This window comes from Ochotona princeps, chromosome 19 (assembly GCF_030435755.1).
Source record: "Ochotona princeps isolate mOchPri1 chromosome 19, mOchPri1.hap1, whole genome shotgun sequence".
Lineage (NCBI taxonomy): Eukaryota > Metazoa > Chordata > Mammalia > Lagomorpha > Ochotonidae > Ochotona > Ochotona princeps.
In genome coordinates, this window is record NC_080850.1 from 16233305 (window position 1) to 16255834 (window position 22530).

The 22530-nt window shown below is 38.6% G+C and overlaps 1 protein-coding gene across 3 annotated transcripts; it reads right to left on the reverse strand.

Annotated features, from left to right (window-relative positions):
• Positions 1-64: 64 nt before the first annotated feature.
• UBLCP1 (ubiquitin like domain containing CTD phosphatase 1) lies at positions 65-18483 on the reverse strand. 3 transcript variants are annotated; one of them, XM_004587480.3, is made up of 11 exons: positions 18358-18483; positions 15156-15352; positions 14243-14334; positions 13756-13841; positions 13564-13679; positions 12606-12704; positions 9630-9667; positions 9053-9151; positions 6347-6463; positions 2110-2237; positions 65-1139 (listed from the first exon to the last, which is right to left on the reverse strand). In XM_004587480.3, the coding sequence occupies exons 2-11, from the start codon at positions 15307-15309 to the stop codon at positions 1112-1114; spliced, it is 957 nt and encodes a 318-aa protein (XP_004587537.1). In that variant the 5' UTR covers positions 15310-15352; positions 18358-18483; the 3' UTR covers positions 65-1111. The 3 variants fall into 3 exon arrangements, with proteins under 3 accessions (XP_004587537.1, XP_058533350.1, XP_058533349.1); XM_058677367.1 differs by having other exon boundaries at positions 15156-15364; positions 18358-18445; XM_058677366.1 differs by having other exon boundaries at positions 15156-15337; positions 18358-18401.
• Between the last annotated feature and the right edge of the window lie 4047 nt (positions 18484-22530).

Consider the following 22530-nt stretch of genomic DNA (forward strand, 5'->3'; position numbering starts at 1 on the left):
GAAAATATTTGTTTCACAATTTGACAGACAGAAATCTTGGGTAATATAAAACAGAAAACCAAGGTTTTAAGAAAACATATTTATTATTTACACCACTGAAATAGTCCCCAAAGAACAATATACACCATGTTTATTTAAAAGGATCAACTCCTTTCAAATACAAGAACTGTTTAAAGTCAATACTGTTAACACAAAACAGTGGTCACATTATATATGTGCAGGCTTAAGCATTGCAAATAATATATATCTTTAGTAGTATGGCTAGATATTGTCACTGAAATAGTATTAACACTGAGAAAAATATAACTGGAACAGAACAAATCTTTTTGCTCATGCTTTCTAGGGTTGAAGTAGTGATATAAAATTTATTGCCTTTAATTTCTTTTATGGTAATGGTTTTAGGCAGAAGTGCTTTGTACTTAGCTACCAAAGAGGCAATATATTTATGTGCCTTGGTTTTATTCTTCAGCCTTAGGTTTTCTACTTCTCATACCAGAACACAGCTGTGCCACACACTGATGCTTTCCAGTTTTACTTTAAGAACACAGACACACATACAGACCCAAGTGAGGCATCAGATTTTAGAGATGCAACTGGTGGATTGCAGAATTTTGGTCTATGACAAAAGAATAAAAAATTCTTGGTTATTTTAAGCATAACAAACTACATTCTTTATCCAAAATCTCTTTTTGTTTCAGTTTTAAAAAGGAAAAAGCATTAGTTTCAAGATGGGTTTGGTGCTAAGAGTTAGACAATATTAAAATGACACAAAAATGCAAAACTGTTTCCAAAATCACCAAATGACCATCACTGAACATACATTTTTCTCCACTTATCTTTATGGGGAATAAAAAAAAGAGAGAGCAATCAATGCTGGAGAAAATCTTTTTCAAGAATAAGAATATTCACATGGGGAAAAAAGGCATTTTTTTAAGCATATTTCTATGATCTTCAAAAAATATAAAATTAAATTTACAAAAAAACTGGAAGACCATGTATAAGCCATCTGGTCTCTGCTTCAGTGCCCAGCACTATCATAATGATTTCTAGCAGAAAAGCAAAAAGTTTATGGATCTCAGGTATCTTCAATTACTGCCAGCATAACATCTAACTACTGTCCTTGCTTCTTTGAGAGATACCTGCAAGAAACAAAATAAAGATGTCAAAACTGTCTTTTGCTGAATTCACGACAATCTTTCTCCCCAAGAAGAGTTTGTGTTAATGACATACTTCCTAAGATGAAGAGAAAGTGTTATTAATTGCTAACATCTGCTGATTATTTCTGTGTTGAGTGCTGTTGTAATTATTCACTGAACCTTCACAACAACTCTAAGGAGTTTATGTTAGCCAGCACCCCTATTTCATGGGCACAAAGAGGTTAAACAATTTCCCCAAATTCACACAGCTAGAAAGTGGCAGAGTTCAAGTTCAAAACAACACTCCAAAGAATAGTATCATTCACCACCACTCTACCTCTTGTAAATGTGAAAGCTGAAAGATTTAACATCGTTATTTCTAAGTATGCTTAGAAATAAATACGTTACTCTAAATATAACTTAAGAGGCAAAGATCTCACTCTCCTGACATAAAGATTTTGGGTCAAAGATGACAAATGATTCTGATCAAGAGTGTAAAACTGCAAAAGCTGTTGACTTATAAACTAAGCTTCTTCATATTGTTTAAATAGGTTATCTACCACTAAATCAGAAGTTTTGATCTCTATTTCTCACATTTCTAAAGCTACACTAAAATTGGCAGTACAGAGGTGTAGAAGGGGTTCTTCAGGAAATTTTTTCATGTATTTAATCTTGACATGTTGACAACAGTGATTCCATTTTCATGTGATTCATAAATGCATAACCTACTCAATGTCACAAAAATAACCTGCAGGTAGTTTCACACACACATCTCTGATGAAGTATTAAAGAGCTAACAACATGCAGCCTATGAACCACTTACAGGCTAGGACACTTCAAGGAGGCTCTCTATCAGAAAATATTTTTAGAGTTAGTCCAGGTTAAATAAAAACTGAGTTATGTACTTATACCAGGGCACCCTCCCATTTTTCATTCGCTAAGGCAAAAGAGAAAATGAAGCATGAGCACTTACCTTTCCCAATATTTGTGATTCAGCTCCAGAAAGTCATCTAATTTTGCTATTTCCTTGAGGTACTGAGTTAATTTTAAAAGTTCTTTGTCTTTATCTCGATTTAGGTGTGCTTTCATAAAAGGCCTTATCTGTTCAAAAACAAACATAATTTCACACTGAGATAAGGAAAATTAATAAAAATCCATACCATCCTATAACTAACACTATAATTAATGAGGCTAAAATATCAATAGGGGTATCAATACTGAAAATTATTTTCATATTAGACTAAGTTTAATAAATAAAAAGTTTTAACATTTACACTACAAATTAAAAGCTTCTTCTATTCTCTTAACACCTCTTTAATTAGAACCCCAATATGGCTATGCAAGTGTCTGTTTATAATGCAAATATTTCTGCTTAGACATTCTGGCTGGTCTTAATTAACTTTATTCATGTTATTTCATTCATAAAAAGCTAATCCAAATACGAGCTACTTTACCACAAAGTGAGACAAACTATAACACTAATGATTTTACCTTCAAATGAAGCTTTCATGTAGCTGTCATTATATATTTGTATTAAAAAATGTCTGAGGGCCAGCACTGTGGCACAGTGTGTTAACCCAGAGCCTGCAGAGCTGGTATGTGCTATGGGCACTGCTGAACCACCCCCTGCTAATGTGCCTGAAGTGCAGCAGAGAATGACCAGGTGTTTGGGCTCCTGCACTCATGTGGGAGACACAGAGAAGCTCCTGGCTCCTGACTTCTGTGTGCCTCAGCTCTGGCCACAGCAGCCATTTGGGAAATGAACCAGTAGATGCAAGATTTCTCGTTTACTCTGCTGCTCCCTTTCTGTAACTCCATCTTTTAAATAATTAAACAAATAAACCTTTAAAAATTATTTTTCTGTAACATTTTATCATAAACATTTTTATTATTAAATCTCCCTGAAAGTCATTTTTAATTACACAAGTGTTTTCTAAAAAGAATAACCATACTCTCCAAATTTTTAAGGCTGATACATTTTGTGATAAAAAACCATTCATTTGGAAATAATAACTTCAGGGGCTGGTGTATAACAAGCTACGTATAACAAGCTAATCTTCCACCTGCAGCACCGGCATCCCATAAGGGTGTGAATTTGTATATCAGCATCCCACTTCCAATCCAGCTCCCTGTTTACAGCCTGGGAAAGTGGCAAACGATGGCACCAGTCCCTGGGCCCCTACACTCATGTAGGTGACCAGAATTACCAGCTTGAAACAGAAGAAAATATCCCCAATGTTCTACTCTCATGAGGCCAGCATGGTAGCAGACATCTCCACAACAGTCAGTGGAGCATCAATGTGGCCTCAAAGGCAGCAGTAAGAGCTGTCAGATATGCCTACAAGCCAGCGCTTGTGCTTAGGCAGCATGGGGAGAGGGGGCAAGAAGACACTGAACCAGACCAAGTGAATGCAGCAGCAGAGGAAATTATATCACAATGCAGGGAAAGGAGTTCCTGCACAACACTGAATCCTGTGGTGATGCTAAAGTATTCCTTCACTTAACTCAAGAATGTAAAGGCAACATACTAACTTTTTTTTTAAAAAGATTTATTTTTATTGGAAAGGTGGATTTACAGAGAGAAAGATCTTCCTTCCGCTGATTCACTCCCCAAGTGGCCACAATAGCCAGAGCTGAGCCAATCTGAAGCCAGGAGCTGGGAGCTCCTCCTGGTCTCTCACATGGGTGCAGGGTCCCTAGGCTTTGGGCCGTCCTTGACTATTTTCCCAGGCCACAGGCAGGGAGCTGGATGGGAAGCGGGGCCACCGGGAATAGAACCTGCTAGGACTTTAACCACTACGCTATTGTGCCAGGCACAACATACTAACTTTTAAGTTAGTAATACACAATGTGCCAAAATGATTGCCAAATTTAACCAGCAAGAAGGGGTTAAAACTAAGAGAAAATACAGGGCCAGTGGCTGATAAGATTTTCAACACAAGTCCCTGCTAGGTTTTATTTTCTATCAGTTTTAAGTGCTACTAAGTGAAACTCGCCAGTTTTAAGCACTACTAAACAAAACTCAATTGCTTTAATGGCTGTTTTTGTAAGTTAATAAACTAAGGGCAAAAAATCTTTTATTCACCTAACTGACTTCTTTGGTCCACCATAATCATTTCCTATAGCATTTTTTCCAAAATAATCTCTAGCATGGAGGGCAACATATGATGATCATCTTATTGTCTCTCATATCAAACAAACAGTTTTAGGAATTCGAGATTCCCTAAATTAACTCAGTTCTCTTATATTATGATTTCATTGCATAGATAAAATGTATAGTTTTTAGGATATCAACTGCTTTACTCATGACTGATATTCACGTTTTTTAACTCAATAATATGTATCATATTCAAAATTCCTTAAAACAGGAATGTTACTAGGTTTGTGATTTTCAAAAATAGTCTTATTTGTAAGACCAACATAAAATCTTTGGTGTTTTCTACCAGGCAAATTATGAAACCATGGTAACAGAGTAATTAAGAACCATTCTCAGGACTGGTGAAATGGCAAACAGCTAATCCTCTGCCATGTATCTGGTATCCCATATGGGCACCAGCTCAAGCCCCAGCTGCTCCACTTCCCATTCAGCTACCTGCCTGTCGCCTGGGAAAGCACTGGAGGATGGCCCAAAGCCTTGGGACCCTGCACCCACATGGGAGACCAGGAAGAAGCTCCTAGCTCCTGGCTTCGGATTAGCTCAGCTCTGACCGCAGTGATCATTTAGGGAGTGAACCAGCATATGCAAAATCTTTCTCCATCTCTCCTCTCTGTAAATCTGCCTTTCCAATAAAACAAAGTAAGTATTTTCTTACACAAAACCCTAAGTTTGAAATTGTTTCTCGGGTCCGGTGGCATAGCCTAGCAGCTAAAGTCCAGGAAAAAAACAATGAGGAAATAATAGTCTTACCCACTTTCCTGTAGCCCTTGAACATTTTTGCCCTAATTAACTATGTAAAGATTGTCAAAAATAAAGAAAAAAACGGAAAAAGAAAATCTTGGTGAGATACACAGAAGAAGCACTCCTCCCAAAGCCACAGACAAAAACCACCTTCTTAAGGTCATACAGCTGCTCTTCTTTGAAGTCAACAGCAGCTTCTACAGCATTAAAATTTGCTTGTTACATTAGCATTCTGTCCTTTAAATATTCTTACTTTTTACCAAAGTCAAATTAATCCTCTGTGAGGAAGGTTTCAAACACATAGTTTTATCTTTCATCTTTCATAACTACCAAGAACCTAAATTGGCAATAAAGCTCCTAAGAAAGAAAATTTCTTCATGCCAGGATTTAAATATCAAATAAGATTCCATTCAGATTAGTAAGGTAGCATAGACTATCTCTTCCATTTTCATAATATGTCAACTCCTAAGCAAACAGAGAAACCAGAAATATTTAAGTTAGAAATTTCTCCTGCTACCTGAAATGTGTATCACTATCATATCTACACTAGGTTGCATGTGACTGCAGGCTCAGGTCATCACTGACAGTAACTCAATTACATACATGATCTTAGGCAAATCATGAACTTTCTCATTCGGCTTCTAATGGATTCAGCCAAGATGATTGCAGTCCCTTCTACCTCCAGAATTTCGAAATCCTAAAATCCACATTCGCTCTGTACAAATTTTCAAAAACCTATAAACGAATTTTAGAAAGGAAATTAAGAGTAACTTTGCTGCAAACTCTTCAGCTAGCCAAAACATCAGAAATTCCAAGATTTAAACCCTCTTGAAATATCTGATTTCACTTTTGATGCTAGAAGTCAACATACTGTAAAGTAAGCTCAAGCTTCAGAAATAATGAAAAACAAAATATCTGGATGACTTGGCTAACCAGGGATATTAATGCCAAACATATAATGTTCCACACAATTTTTTTCTAAATACTTAAAAACTTGTCTATGGCCATACCACCCTGAACACGCCCCATCTCATCTAAAACTTACAAACTTTTCTTGTCTGTAACCATAAGATTATAGGAAACTCACAGGACACTTAAAAGATAATATACAACAAAATTGCTAGGCAATAGGAAATTGCCAGCTCCATTATAATCTAATGGGACCACTATTACAAACCGATCTTTTATTGGCAGGAATGTTGCTACGTAGCAAATGATCACACTTCTAAAAACAGACAAATGCAATAGTATTTAAAGTTCTATCATACAGCCAGAGCACAACGAATATACAGCAAGGACAATTATGTCTTACCTTCAGTCCGTTCTGAGGGTTCATCAGAAAATTCCGTCCTATGTCATCAAACATAATGGTGTTTTTCTTGCTGTAAAACTCCGAAAACTTTCCCCATATAACACCAAGAGGCTTTACCTTAGAAAAAAATTTTAAATATCACTCCAAATTCACCAGTAACTCAGGGCAGAGGCACAGCAATATGAACTGCAGAGCTATGCAAAAATGCTTTCCCTGTTACAATGAGATAGCTAGCTTGTAGGAACTGTCAAATTTAACACTTATTTTTTTCTTTTTCTCTTTTCAAACCCTTGTTTGAAGAACAATATACTTATAAAACATGTTATACTTTGTCATGTTCAAAATTCGTAAAGGTCTATTTATATCTAAATGAACTAAATCCATTGAACTAGTAGATTATTTAATTCTAAAAGGTTCTAAAGTGTTTAAATGTCTGTCAGGCAATAAAAAATAAAAAAATTTAAATAAATCTTTAAAAAGTACACCCCATTAGTGAGAAAAAATGTACTCAGCCCTTTTTAATTATTTTATATAGAAAATATTATTTTTCTCTTTAATTCAGACACAGCTGCAATGCTTTTTTTTTTTTTAAGATTTATTCATTTCGGGCCTGGCCCAAAGACTCAATTAGCTAAGCCTCCCCTTTCAAGCTCCCAGATCCCATACAGGCACTGGTTGATGTCCCGGCCGTTCCACTTCCCATCCAGCTCCTTGCTTATAGCCTGAGAAAGCAGTGGAGGATGGCTCAAGTTCTTGGGACCCTGCACCCACATAGGAGATCCAGAGGAAGCTGCTGCCTCCTGTCTTCAGATAGGTTCAGCTCTGGCCCCTGTAGCCACTGGAGGAGTGAACCAGATAAATCTTAAAACAAAAAAAGGTTCATCTATTTTTTTTATTGGAAAGGCAAATTTACAGAGAGAAGACAAAGATCTTTGATCCACTGCTTCACTGCCCCTCCCCTCCTTTTAAAAGATTTTAAAGATTTAATTATTTTTACTTGCAATGCAGATTTAGTGAGAGAAGGAAAGACAGAACGATCTTCCCTCTGCTTGTTCACATCCCAAATAACCAAAATGTTCGGAGCTGATCCAAAGCTGAGAACTTAAGGAGCTTCTTCCTCGTCTCCCATGTGGGTACAGAGGCCCAAGCACTTGAGCCATCCTCTGCTGCCAACAACCATAAGCAGGGAGCTGGATGGGAAGTGGAACAACTGGGACATGAACCAGCATCCATATGGGATGCAGCGGCTAGCAGGCAGAAGATTAGCCTGTTGAACTACCATGAAAGCACCAGGTACAACATTTCTAGGGCATTCAATTGCTTAACTTCTGAAATACCACAATTTGCAAATCACTGTTGTTATTTCTGAGTTATAAGGATTTCAGAAGGATAATCCATATTTAGTTCTATCTATTTGTATTCACATAAAGTTTCAGTTAAGACATTGCAAGAAGTAACTGTTAGGAGGATGGCCAGAGGAGTCAGGTGAGAAAACAATTTTGCACTACATACTCTTTTATGTTTGAGTTGTGTCAATGTTTTACACATTCAAAATTTTTAAGTTAAATTTTTTTGAGAAAACTATTTTTCTTTGAGGTTGAAATATCATTTGTAGTACCATGAGCTATGACAGTAACAACTGCAAAGGCTAGCAATTAAAAATAACTTTTCTTGTCCTATAATTTAGTATCAGGAAAGTATTTTTCTTTCTAATTCATCTACTATAAACATTGTACTGACATATTTCTAATTCTACTAAATTTTCCTGAATTTTTTTCACTTCTACTGTACTCCTGAACCATACCTCCTAAGTACCTGAAGACAATTACACACTAATACAATGGACCTGATTTTTGAAGAATATGATTAGAGCAAAGTGTATATGACACCAAGTCAGAAAGTTTACATCCTCTTAGAGGGCTAGCTTAGGAGTTATGCTGAGTTTCCTGTTCTCATCAACATGGACCACTCCATTCTCAAGTATCAGAGTATACTGACAGGGAAATTTGAAAAGACAGAAAAACACAAAGGAAATTTTTAAATCATCTGTAACCTGGTCAGCACCAAGGATGAAAACTAGAAATTCTGATATATTTATCTCTGGGCTTTTTTTTTTTAAAAAAAAATAATAAACAGCAGCAACTTTACAGAGTTTACAGATCTTTTACTTAAGGAAATCCTGATCCAAATAATGGCTATAAACTCTTCTCTAATAGCTTGCAAATACTGCTCTCTAAAATACTTTTCTCTTCAATATGTCAGGAACATTCTAAAATCTGTCCACTACAACAAATAACTGCACTCTATCATGTGCAGTAACAATTCATAAATCCAACTGACTATTATTAGATACTGAGGATTATTTTTAGTCTTTTAAGTTATCATTAGTATAAACACTGCTGTGCTTGACATTTCCCAAATATCTTTTTAACATTAAAAATTTTTAAACATATTACTTTACAGGTTAGAAGGTCTACTTTTCCACCCAAATGTATAGATGTAATATTGAACCAGTCCTTGTGTACATAAACCACTCTTCTGTGATTCTGATTATTTTAATACTATCTTTCCTTACCTTTCACTGTATTCTGAGTCCTCTCCCATTCCTACTGGATTGTGTGCTTTCAAAAGGCATGAGCCGTAACTCCCACAAAATGTAAACTAGAACATGAATGCATCTCTAAATAGAAAAACATTATTTCTTACATCTATTAATCCTCTCCTGGGAGTATGTACTGTTATCATAGCAGCACTGTCCAACATGAAGGTAATCTTATAATTTGCATTTGTGCTCACTCCTAGTTCCTATTAAAAAAAAAAAATCAGGTTAAAACATAATAAAGTTAAGAAATCCAGGCTTTCAATCTAGCATCAATTTCCCATAGTAGAAACTGTCTATCCCAATAGCTGCCTTATCTTGCTAAAAAACAGTAGAACTTAGTTAAGCCAAAAAGTAGATTACTTCCTAAGTCACCATTTTAGAATAGTAGCATCTCTTGAGTTGCACAGAGAGTAAAAATGGGAAAAGACAGCATTATTGTAAAACAGGGAGAAAAGAGGACAGAGCTTAGCTATTTTATTTTATTGAAAGAAAAAAAGTAGGTACTCAGTACAACCTAGCACTAAACAGTCTTTAGAAGCACTTCCACTCTACATTCTGACATTTTATTTCCCTACTGCCTTCCATCGTGAAATTTTGCATCAAAAATAAAGTTACTTCAGTCCCACACCAAGGCCAATGTAATTTGAAAAGATTTTTTAAATGAAGTTTTCTGATACTTACTTTCATTTTAGCTTCAATCCACTTCATATTTGTTGCAGCTACAACATGAAGGACAACACAATACATATGGAAAAGCTTGAATTTCATTGCAAAAATTTTTGTGTGAGTTTTCTAAGACAAAGTTTAAATGTGTAACAGTGGCCTAACACATTTATATTAGTTTTCTTTAAAATACAAAAAGTGAAACTTCAAGACAATGAAACTTTTATCCATGAAACACAAATAAGTCAATACTCAAAAGAATTCTGAATCTAGCAAATGTTCATTTTAAACTTCAAGATGGATATTTGGCACAGAAATTAAAGCACTGTTTAGGACACCAACATCCTGCATAGCGGAGCCAGAGTTTCAGTCCCAGTCCTATTTGGATTCTGGCTTCCTGTTAATTTGCATCTTCGAAGTCAGCAGGTGATTGTCCAAGTACTTAGGTCTCTGTCTCCCCACATAGGAGATCTAGACTGAATTTGAGGCTCCTGGCTTTGGCCTGATCTGGGCCCAGCTGTTGCAGGCATTTGGGGAATAAATCAGCAGATGGAAGATCTTTGTCTGTTTCCATGTCTTTCAAATAAATACAATCAAATGCATGGATATATCTGTAAACATACGTATGTCTGTGTGTATATATGTGTATATATATGTATATATGTATGTGTATACATATATACACATATATATACACACATATAATGTACTTATGAAAAGTTCATACTGGAAATAGCTAGGTTTACTGAAAATTTACATTATTATCAAGCTCAGCAAATTCAAGCTCATTTAGTCTAACTACTCATAACGAATCTCAAACAAGTATGAAGTTAGAAAACTGCTCAGTGTCAGATTTCAGCCAGTTTGGGGACTACCAAAGCTACAACTCTGTCCTCATTTTTATGTGCCTTTACTGGTCACAAATTATTACATTATATATGTATTCTCAAGGAAATGTTTGAGAAAATAACTCAATTATTTTAAGTGCGCATGTACATTTGATAGACAAACAAGTTACTTGACTTGTAGCAATAAAAATCTTCAGCACACATCCATGAAAATAATCACCTCGCCTGCCAAAATTGTATATATTGCTATATCTATAATGAAAATAGTCCGAACATAGGAAAATACAGGTTTTTTTCTAATTCAGTACCTATTTTGTGTCTGTAATTCCCAAAAAAGAAAAATATGTACAGCTAATAAAGTTTTGAATTACTATGCCACACATGATGCTAGTCACTGATATTTTTATTGTTAAAAAATGCTGTAAAATAGATTGTTGCCTTCTTTTGAAAGTTGAGTAAATGAAGATTAGATAATCTGCCTATTGTTAACACAGAACAGCAGCAGAATTAAAATTAATCTATTTAGTACCAAACTGACGTGTCTATTTAAGCATACTACCACAAAATATCCTAATTTACAAAAATACACAACTTTAGGGGCTGACACCACGGTAGAATCAGCTGAGCCTCCTCCTGAGCCACCAGCATCCCACAAGAGGCCCGTTCAAATGCCAGGTGCTCCACTCCACTCCAGCTCCTGCTCTTGTGCTTGCGAGTGTGGAGGATGACGGTCTGCATCCTTGACTCCCTGTGCCCACAGGGGAGACCAGGCAGCTACTGGCTCCTGACTTCAGCCCGGCCCAGCTCTACCATTGTGACTGCTTAGGGAGTAGATCAGCAGACTGCCTCTCTCCTTCCTTCTCTGTGAATATGTCTTTCAAATAAAAATAAATCTTTAAAGGAAAATAAAACTACTCTAAATATCTGCTTGCAAAAGTTGGTCTAATGTTTTCTTTGTTTGCTTGAAACAAAGACACAGAGAGATCTCCCATAAACCAGTTCACTCTTCAAATGTTTACAATGGTTAGGCCACAGCCAGGAGCTAGGAACTCAATTTGGGTCTCCTACGTGATTGACAGGGACCCAACCACTTCCTGGAGTGCATACCAGCAGCAGCACAGCTAGGACTCCTGTGCAGATACTCCAGACACGATGCAGGGGATCTAAGTGCTGTAACAACCACTAGGCCAAACGCCTACTCCTTCTCTAAATTTCTAAGCCTGTTTAATAACATTTAGAGAGCAAGTATTTTTTGACTCAAATGGCTCAGGTCAGAGTTTCTGAACAAACTCACTTCCCCTATCTTATTAAATGAAAAACAATCAGAACCTATTCTGGTGATATTTTTTATCTTAACAACTATATAGATCTATCATCACTGTATAATGGATATTTACAGGCATCAATATCCATGTGGCTTCTAATCAAAGACTTTAATTGATGGAATTTGGTATGGTTCACAATCAGGAAAATTCTCTGCTCATGACACTGCCAAGAAGCCATTCTGTATGTACGGCTGCTTGCAGGTGGCTATAAATCATTGCACTGCTGCACTCTCCAAATCCTACCATTAAAAAAAAGTAAATCACATTAAATAGTGCACTTGGTGATACAACAGATTTATCTGTAAGAGTCACCAGTATTTCTTTACAAATTTGTGTTTTTTTGCAATACACCATAGACCACAATTTGAGCAACAGCGCCTTAGTCTAGATACTAATTTTTCACATTACCTTTACTTCGGAAGAACTACATGACTGTAATCTTTAAAAATCATACCTTTCTCCAAGTGTTTTGAAACCAGAAGAGGAAAGGAGAAAACACAATTAATCTGAACCATAAAGGATCATACTGCAAAGATCAGTAAGAAGCAGCTCTAACCAAGATGGAGACCCTGGAGACAACACTACTGTTCTTACTACGCTACCAGAACCTACTCAACGACACTTAACTCTCACAGTGTGATGTGATAAAAATATGTTCTATTGTGATGCAAGAAAGTCATACATGCTCCATTTTAGAAATCGGCTAACAAAACGAAAACTGCTTCAGCTGAAACAACTAAATTTCAAGTCATTGTTATAGAAGAGAATAATTATAAGAAATCATCTTACTTCCAGATATAAAAACAAAAACAATAGCTTACACCAAATAACAATGTCATAATCCTCATATGCAGATGTGAGAAATTCATGAAGATATGGCCGCATTAATTCTACCCCAGTCTCAGCACAAGACCTATGGTCTAAAAGGAAATTGATCATAAATGATCATTAATTTATTATCATGGATGAATAGTTAATATCAATGAAATTATGAAATGCAACACATTATCAAACATTCAATTGCAAACTGCTTCAGACCAAATCGTACCAGCTGATAAAAAGATACTTTTCAAAGCCTCCAATTTATTATCCTTGAAGTCTACTTGCAATCCAACTATTTTGCTTCAAAGTACAAAAATGACATGTCAGGCTTCATAGAATAAACTAAATTTTCTGTCTCTTACAGTCTCTGAAATTTAGATACTGTGTTTGTCACCAATTATGTACATATCATATTTCACCACAATGACAGGATCTCTTAACAATTAAATTTTAAACTAAAGTATATATTAAGATATAAACAAAAATTTTAGGGTTAGAACAATTCTAACATCAGTAAATTATTTCATGTCAATATTAGACACAAGAATTATTAAATTCATGAATTAACCCAATATAAACAGAAAACAAAGAATAAAGTAACAAAATATTTTTTAAATACTTCTCATAAAAGTTAAACATTAACCAATAGGGAATGATTAAATTATAATGTGTTCGTGAACTGGGTTACACACACAACACACACGCTTAATTTCCAACAAATATTTAATGACCAAAAAGATAACATTATTAAAAGAGAAAGGAGATACAAATTAGAGAAGACATATCTCAAAACATTAAACAGTGCTCATCTTTGGGTCCCAGAATTATAGGTACCTTATTTTTTTTGCTGTATGTCCTACAACAAATGATTCACTTTTGTACTACTAAGCACTGCAAATACAATTTTAAATGCTATTACAGATAACAGAATATGAAATGCATTATTAACTGACTTACCAAATAATGTATAATCAACATCTAGTACCAAAAGCTTTTTCCCTTCCCTAGGAGGATTCAAAATCTCCACTTTGTACTCTTTCACTCTGCGAGAAATTTTTAGCAAATTTTCTTCCCTAGTAAAAAATGAGATAAGATGAAAGATTCACTTTTTTCATGGACAATTAACCTTCTAAAGTGATACATACATACCTATTTTCCACCTCAACAACTTCATCTTCAATATCAAAATCATTGATAACATCATCATTGTCAGGTGGGGGACCCAAGACATCTTCCTGGAGCAAGACAGAAAAAAGTTCTTGTTAAATCATACTTATCTTTAAAATAGGAAATACATGCATAACAAAAATTCAGAGAGGTACAATTTGAGTTCAAGTGTCTTGCAAGCACACACTGTTGGGAAAATTTCCACATTAACTCATTATACGTGACCCCATTGACAGATTTACCATGTTAAATTTAAGCACTTGAGTTACTACCACACTTAGAGCTAACTAAATACTGAAAGTCCCCCAGTACTCATTTTTGGCAGAGTTAATGCCCCATTCACTGTCGAGCTTGTTCTTTTTCATTGACCACTAGACTGAAAATTTTACAAAAATCAGAACTATGATGCAACAGTGTAGTATAAATCATATGTTTAAAGGGACAAATGGTAACAAAAGTAAACATTTACCAAGCTCTCCTCACGAGTTCCCATCATCATGATTTTAGTATTTGGTTTCAGTTTGAGAGCTCCAAGCTTAACATCATTTTCTGCAGGTTTGCCTACAATACAAGCAAATGACTGTTTTCTCACTAAAGTCCAGGTGCTGGTTTCACTATTCCATTACACAAACCCTAACAAACTGTTCAGTACAGATGCCATAGTTGTGGTTTCTTTTTTGTTGTGTTGTTTGTTTTTCCTGCTGACGAACTGGCCATATCTAAAACACTAAGAAATTGCAGCTAATACATGGGATGTTTCCCCTCCTCCCATTCCTTCTTAGAATACTACCTTTATAAATAAAATAAATTCAGCTATTTGACTGTTTAAGATGAAAGAAACAAAACAAAACAAAACAAAAAACAAAAAATAAACCACACACTCCAAGAAGCCTTGAGATTGAATGCCCAACACTAAACTGAAGATTTACAGTTACTCAAAACTCACCCTTCAAAGACATAACAAATGCAAACACCATAAAAATCCCTTTTAAAAGTTGGATATAAACACTGCTTATAATTTTTAAACATCACCTTTACTTTTGATACATTACAAGTTAACTTAGAGAGTGTACAAAACCCAATGAAAACACTGTGCAAAATGGTAAATAAAGACAGTTTCAGAAAATAAATGACAGTTTCACCTGGGATTTCCATGGCAAAAGTTTACAACAAATACCCAGTGTCAGAGGAATATAAAGTAATCCTAATAGTAAGAATATTTTGAAGTAAACTTTAATACCCTGACTTTTACCAGTAAAGCAATTTAAGGACTATCCCCACCAAAGAAATATCCAAAGGCAAAGACAAGAAAACAACAGGAAACAGCAAATAGAAAATTCGTAAGTATCAATGCAAAAAATCTGAAGTAGTAAAAAAATTACCTTTAACTTTGAGTCCCAGCAACTTCTGGCGTTCTGGCAGGACCCCTGTCAAGGTCTTGAGAAACTGTTTGAGGTCCAGCACGGTATCGTCTTCTGAGAGTGTAGTCACTGAGTACTCCTGTCCACCCCATTTTACAATGATAGGTACAGCCATTCTTGAAGCATATGAGTAAGCAGTTTTCCTTCAGGGAAAATACCTAGGAAGAAAACTGAGCAAGTTAAAATAGACAATATAAAAGCCAAGCCTGTAACTTTGATGTTTTATAAGCATGTGCAATTTAAACCCTACTTTACATTTTTGTCCTTACAAGTTAAAAGTTGTCCACTCTCCCTGCTCCTGGCCTAGCGTTATTGCTACTTCCTAATATTAGATCAGATTCTCCCTGTTATTCTGCTAGAAAGGAGCAATATTAAGTTACCTGCTGCGCCTATTTTAATTGGTCAATTTACGTTAACAGCAAGATTCTTCGTGACCAACCTTCCAATTCGTTCAACATTTGAGAAATAGTATGGTAGGGTCCTGGAGAGCCAGGCTACCTGGGTTTAATCAAATAGCTTTATTTGATCTTGGGAAGTTAACTTGACTCTTAGTGTCTTAGTGTCTAAGTTTCCTCATCTGTAAAACAGAGATGATACCACTACTTATTTCTTAGGGTTCTTTGGAGGATTAAATTACATAATGTTTTAAATGCTGGGTACTGCATGACTTACATAAGTATTGGTGAAATAAGTTTAAAACTGAAAACTTACTTTGTTCCAGGTACTATTCTAAACAATTAATAATCAGCCACTAATTAACACTTAATGAATTGGACAGTTTTTACATAGGCAATCTCACTTAACAATTTGATCAGCGTACTCCCTCTTCACAACGAACAAAACAGGAGTTCTGAAAAGCTGTGTGATCGACTCACGAACACAGGTCTCCTAAATCTCACTTCTTCCCCAATACAACTGTCTCTCTCTAACTGGATCTACAAGAACCAGAACACCAAAAGATCAGTAAATACAGAGCCCCAAGCAGAGACCCAAGACAGAAGGAGGACCCGGTTGCTGAATCTTCCCATAAGGCCCACACCTTCCACTCACTCCTCCACCCTCCAGTCAAGGGCAGAGGAATGGATTTGCTAATCTTAAAATAATAGTATTCCCACAAACTTTCACTTCTTGGATCAAGCATTCAACTGTACTCTTTGTACAACTGTCATAACCAACTGCAAGAGATAGCACAAATTCTGAGTTTCAGGTTTGCAAGATAACTTGGCAACAAAGCATTTTCTAACATACTCACTGCTATCAAAGACTAACATAAATTCCCAATAATATTTACTCCCAAGAATGTAAACAAATATAAGCCCATTAGCTACTCTTTCCTCTCTCATGTTTCCAACCTGTTCTAAAGAATGCTTTACTGGGCCTGGTGCCATAGTGTAATGGTTAAAGTCCTCGCCTTGAACACACTGGGATCCCAGATGGGCGCCGGTTCTAATCCCGGCAGCTCCACTTCCCATCCAGCTCCCTGCTTGTGGCCTGGGAAAGCAGTCGAGGACGGCCCAAGACTTTGGGACCCTGCACCCTGCGTGGGAGACCTGGAGGAGGTTCCTGGATCCCGGCATCGGATCGGCGCGTACCGGCCGGTTGCGGCTCACTTGGGGAGTGAAACATCGGATGGAAGATCTTCCTCTCTGTCTCTCCTCCTCTCTGTATATCTGACTTTGTAATAAAAATAAATCTTTAAAAAAAAAAACATAATACCTTTCTGTCAGAGGTGGAAATAAAAATAATCATTTGTAAACTCTACAAAGGCAACCAACACAAATACAGTGTGTGCTGTGATGGGCAGAGTTAAGAGTCCAGAATTCAGGTGCTCTTGGTCACGTCTCATCTCAACTAGCGGTTTTCCCAGTATGGACCTCGGACTATTCAAAAAAGCGCTGCCTTTACCCAGTAACTCAGACACGTCCTGAGAGGTGGGGAGAAGACATGCGGCAACCTGTGTTTTAAACAAGCCCTACCCACATTCTGCAGGGAGTGCTAATCCCCAAGAGCCACTTCTCTAGACTTCTCCAAGTTCTCAACCAGCAGGGTCTCTGTGCTTCACAAAGCAGCATACAAAACTTACAAGGCACCTCTGCCACAGTAGGAATCCCAAATTGGCAAACCTTACAAAAGATCAAGCATTTTAGTAAAACACACACACAACAAAGTTTTTAGAGACCTAAGTCCTTAGGACTGCTTAAAGGTTGCTGAAGCTGGTTTCATGGCCTCTGAAATCAGTGCAATAGCCTTTCTATTGTCACATTTAAGCTTCTTTCTCATCCAGTCCTACTTGAATCATTTCACAAGCCTTCAGATTTATAAACTGAAAGACAACTGGAGGAGGGGTGGCAAACAAACCCCCAAAAGCAAGCAGCAGAGCGCACTTTTAGGGTCAACCTGTTCCAGTTGGAATTCTCCGGCCTAACACATACAGTGTTGACTTTACCTAGTCAACTCCTCCACTGTACTTCTGGTCCTCTGTCTTCCCAATGCCGCTGTGAATATTGACTGGACAGGGTCAGAATGTGAGCAAACACGCGTGACAGCGCCTGGTCAACTGAACGGAGGAACACAAATGGGGGGGTGGGGCGGTGTGACAAAACACCACGCTCAGCAACTGGGTTATCTCAACCCTGAACTAACATTCCCGACTGCTATCCACCTTGGAAACCTGAGAAAGAAAAGTTAGAGACCAGACAACCAAAAAACAAGCAGCGGTGGAGATGACAAAGTCGAGAGGCGGGGCTGGGGTGAACTTCCCAACGCCAAAAAAAAAACGTGACGGACGGTGAGGAACTGCCCTCTCTGGGGCCAGGACGGTCCATGAGCGGCCGAGCTGAGGTGACCGGATGGGGCAGCATCCCAGGACCGCCACGGACCCCCGAACCAAGAGGGCTACGGCAGACTCCAGTGAGACGGGCAAGGCTCAACGGGCGACGGGGATGATGACCCGGGACACCAGGGCCCGCGAAACAGGCGAGGAGGCCTGGGGTGAAGGCGGACCCCGCCATCCCCGGGCCGAGGCCATGGAACAGGACACACACGGCCTCCGACACGCCACTCGAAGCCACCGTGCGGGCTCCGCCGAGGGACAGCCAAGCCGGACCCCCGCCCCACGGCGTCGGCACCGGCGGCGCGTCGGGGTGGCCTACAGCCCCCTCACCTGGAGCGGAACCAGCGGCAGAAGACGCAGGGAACAGCCGCAGCGGAACAGAGCCAGCCGGAAGGAAAGGGCGGGACCGGAACCGGCGGAGGAACCGGAAGTGTGTGGTTGGAAACGGGAACGCGCCGGGGCCAAAAGTGCTGCTTGTTTCCCATCGTGTCTGAGTCCCACGTAGCCAGTTGTAGCGTTTTCCACAAGAGAACTAAGGAAGCCAGGCCTTCCTGAGGGGAACCGTTCTGCCGACGCCCGGAATGCTTGGGGTGGGCGCCGTCCGTGCCGGGCCTGCGCATGCGCCGCCAGTGGGTACTGGCGGAATGACGTCTCCGGGGTTGTCGGGGCCGGGTGGGGAATGTGGTCCCGGCTCCTGGGGTACCGAGGTCTTCCTGGGCCCGACACGAGGATTCGTTCCCAGGGGGGCTCAAATGGCAGCCGACAGGAGCTCTGGGGGTTGGAGTTTTTACCCAGTGCAAGGGGCGGCTGAGGAGCGTGAGGGAAACGACAAATGTGAGGGACTCAGAACCCAGGACGCTAGTCTCACCCTGAGGCCTCCGGTGCCCTGTGTCCTGTCACCGCCCTCCCACACACCTCCTCCATCCCCACTCCGGAGGCAAGCAAAGCCGACGACCACCGCTGACAAGGGGATTTCAGGCTTTCATCATTTGCTAAGAAGGGAGAGGGACCGGTGTATTTGAAAAGGCAGGGAAACTCCGAATATAATAGTGGCTCTACTGTGCACCAGTGCCTGAATCTCGTCTGTCATTCCTCCTACATCACAGCAATGAAACTGGTTCATGTTTCTCCCTTGGAAGCGAAGAGCCAAATCTTGTGGTTTGATACCTCGTTCGTTAAAAGGCACATGCTATTTTACATTCTCCTTGCCTCCCTTGGGTAATTTATCACTGTATTAATCATGAATGAATATCTGCTCATTAAAAAAAATTCAAAAGTCTTGTTTTTTTTTTTTAAAAAAAGGAATTCCCAAATTAGAATAATTTAATTATTAGCAGTTAAAAAAAAAGGATAAAACTTCCAAGAATTCCAAATTGGATGATAGAATTTTTTTTATCCCCAGTCCAATCTCTTCCTTCATATGTTCACTTGCTAACCAGCTGCTTTGGCCACTTTATGTTTTGCTTTTGTGATTAAAATAGCTTGTTTTTGTTAGTCCCCGACAGCCAGTAAAACACTTTTTAAGCTTCACTAATTTTGCAATAACAGCATTATTCCTAGTCAGGTTTTGTGGTAGGATAACCATGTTGCAAGGAGTTTAATAAGTTAGGTATTACTGTAATGTAAATTTAATAATTGCCAAAGTGTTAGGCAGTTCTGTTTCTCAGGGAATTTGCGTTAGCAGAGTAATGTAACAGATTATTTCAGGTTAGCTTTTTGCCCATACTCAGTCCCTCCAAGTGCATTTCTACTTAAACATTCATAGTAAGATAGTCCTCATCTGTGGTGCAGGCATCCCATATGGGCACAGTTCGAGTCCCAGCTAGCTGTTCCTATTTCAGTCCAGCTTTCTGCTGATGGCCTGGGAAAACACACAAGGATGGGTCAAGTCCTCAGCCCCTGAAGAAGAAGCTTCTGGCTCCCAGTTTCAGACTAGTCCACACCAAAGTAAATTGCAAGGTATTTGAATAATGTGCCTCATTCTTGGTAACTAGTAGTTAATTCAGATTGAACTTTAGATCTCACAGGAATTCACAGCTGCCAAGATAAGTTAGGAGTCTGTGGCCTCCTGAAGCCTCTCTTCGGATGTATGGAGAGAATGACAAGGGTACTCCCTAAAGTTGTTGGTAAACTGAATGAACAGATAACACATTGCAAAAACACATTTTAAATTCATGCATAGATTTTTAAAAATAGCATACATATTCTTGAACTTTTTAAATAGATGAGAAACTGCTGCTCTCGAAAGGCCTGCTTTGTTTGTAAGACAAAAAAAAAAAAAAAAAAATCACACGAGTCAAAAAGTCCCCCACTCTCCTGCTTTCCTCGCATCTACTCCAGATCCATGAGTTTCCCTTTTCCTCTCAGGCCAGGTCTTCCCCACAGCAATGGCCTTCTCCCAGCTCACATCTACTTCCTTCATCATGCATTCTCTCTTCTCCCAATCAGAGCACGGTCTTTCTCTCTCTAAAAATTTAGCTCACTGCAGCACTTTTCTTCTAATACCTACTCCCTCACTTTTCCCTTGCCTGCAATCAAGGGGCTAAAAATGGCTAGAATCTGCCCCACAGGACAGATTCTACAGGCTCTTAACTATGGCTGGCAAGCCACCACTGTTTCTCTGTTCAACATGCTTTTCCGAAATAATTACTTCAAACCTCCACTCTCTTCAACCCTCAGACCATCCAATTTATATTCCTTACTCTGTTTGCTGATGACACTGTCTCGTATTGTGGCAATTCCTGTTCAGACCTCGCTATCACCGCCTGCTATTGTGTCAATTCCTGTTCAAACCTCGCAATCTACAAAGCGATCTGTATCTGCGCACATCCTCACTTCTCTTGTTAATGCGTCAGCTAAGGCAGCTGCCCTCTATCAGAAGCCAGTGCTTATACATTTGCTTTCGCTTCTTGGAAAACTTTCTCTTAAGTGTACTGTTCCTTTCTTTTGCTCTTATATTGAAGCTGCTTCTACTGGTTCATGCCTTTTGGTACTAAACATACCTTGCATGGTATCTAGCTAGCCAGCCTCCACTCGTTCTCTCATGGATGGATTTTTTTTTTTTTTTCAGCAGTAAGCATGCTGGTGAAGTTTAATGAAGAGAATACACCTGGAAGATCAGGTGGGCATCTCGGCAAAGAACCAAGAGCCCTTTCTGCATGCAGGTTGAGGTTGTTATGGGCATGGTACACCATTTCTCTTCCCCTCTCCGCTTACGGGATTTTGTTAGGCAAAGGGTTTTCTGGGCAAGGAACTGGTAAAATTCCTCTCAGGGCTTAATAGGCTAAGCTGGTAGACCAAATACCAGCTGCCAGCACTGGGCTGAGAAGATTCCCTAGAAGTCACCGGGGGAAGCCTGGGATTCCATTCAGCTACAGTGACTGGGCATGTGCAGGGTCTTTGCTGTGTACATGATAAGCTACTTTCAAGGCAGGTACTTCTTCCCTCATTCAATGACATAAACTTCCCCCCCTTTTTTTTTGCCCCAATTGGCCCCTCGTACACACATTGCCTAATTTCTGCACTACTCAAGAGGTAGTAACCCATAAATGTTACAGGAGTAGCCTGAGTGAAGGTCTGTATTTTACAGCTTTTTGAGCTAACATTTGAGCATAAAGATAAGTATTGGCATTTTCTTATTGTTTGCTCTGTTGTGTTTGGAGGTATCCTGGAAAAAAATTATCCTGCACAGTCCATAGGACTTGTCACCCCATCCAACAGAATATTCTGGAAGCCCTGCCCTGTGACCAAAATGGATGGGTATTCTTTTTAAAGATTTATTTATTTTTATTGAAAATTCAAATATACACAGAGGAGGAGAGACAGACAGGAAGATCTTCTGTCCATTGATTCACTCCCCAAGTGACCTCAACAGCTGGAGCGGCACCAATCTAAAACCAGGAGCCAGGAGCCTCTTCTGGGTCTCCCACACAGCAAGCCACAGCGGTGAGCTGGATGGGAACTGGGGCTGCCAGGATTAAAGCCAGCACCCATAAGGTGCTGGGCCCACAGATGGGCATTTTAAAGCATTTTTTTACAGTTGTCTGAATTCAACACAATCTGTAATTGTATATGTTTAGAGATATTGTTAAGTAACAACCTCATCAACTATGTTTTTAAGTTTTATGAAAAACAGAGTGCATGTAATTGATTCAGAGCCTAGCATTATGTTAGCTAAAGTAGCATCTAACAGGCAGAATGAGTGAATAATGACTATTAAGTAATAACATGTAATACATGCTATGCATGTAGTAATATCTTTAAGTGAATGATTACAATTTTTGTATGACTCTAGACATACAGGAAAGTTCTGAAAAGCACACTAAAATGTTGGAAGATCATAGATAGGATGTATTCAGTAAATACACACACACACACACTTAGGCACATGCAGTTTATATGTAATCTCTTAAACTTGATTTAAAAAATTATACTCACAAGAGATTCAAAGAGAAGTCAAAGTTAATAACCCATCCCAATGTTGTCCAACAAGTATTCTTATAT

What these genes read in the sequence shown, in the direction of transcription:
- UBLCP1 (XM_004587480.3), bottom strand. Translation starts at nt 15,309, where the DNA reads ATGGCTGTACCTATCATTGTAAAATGGGGTGGACAGGAGTACTCAGTG. An exon ending in GCTGGGACTCAAAGTTAAAG is followed by an intron (nt 14,335 to 15,155) that starts GTAATTTTTTTA and finishes CTTGTATTGTAG; the next exon opens with GCAAACCTGCAGAAAATGAT. An exon ending in GTTGTTGAGGTGGAAAATAG is followed by an intron (nt 13,680 to 13,755) that starts GTATGTATGTAT and finishes ATTTTTTACTAG; the next exon opens with GGAAGAAAATTTGCTAAAAA.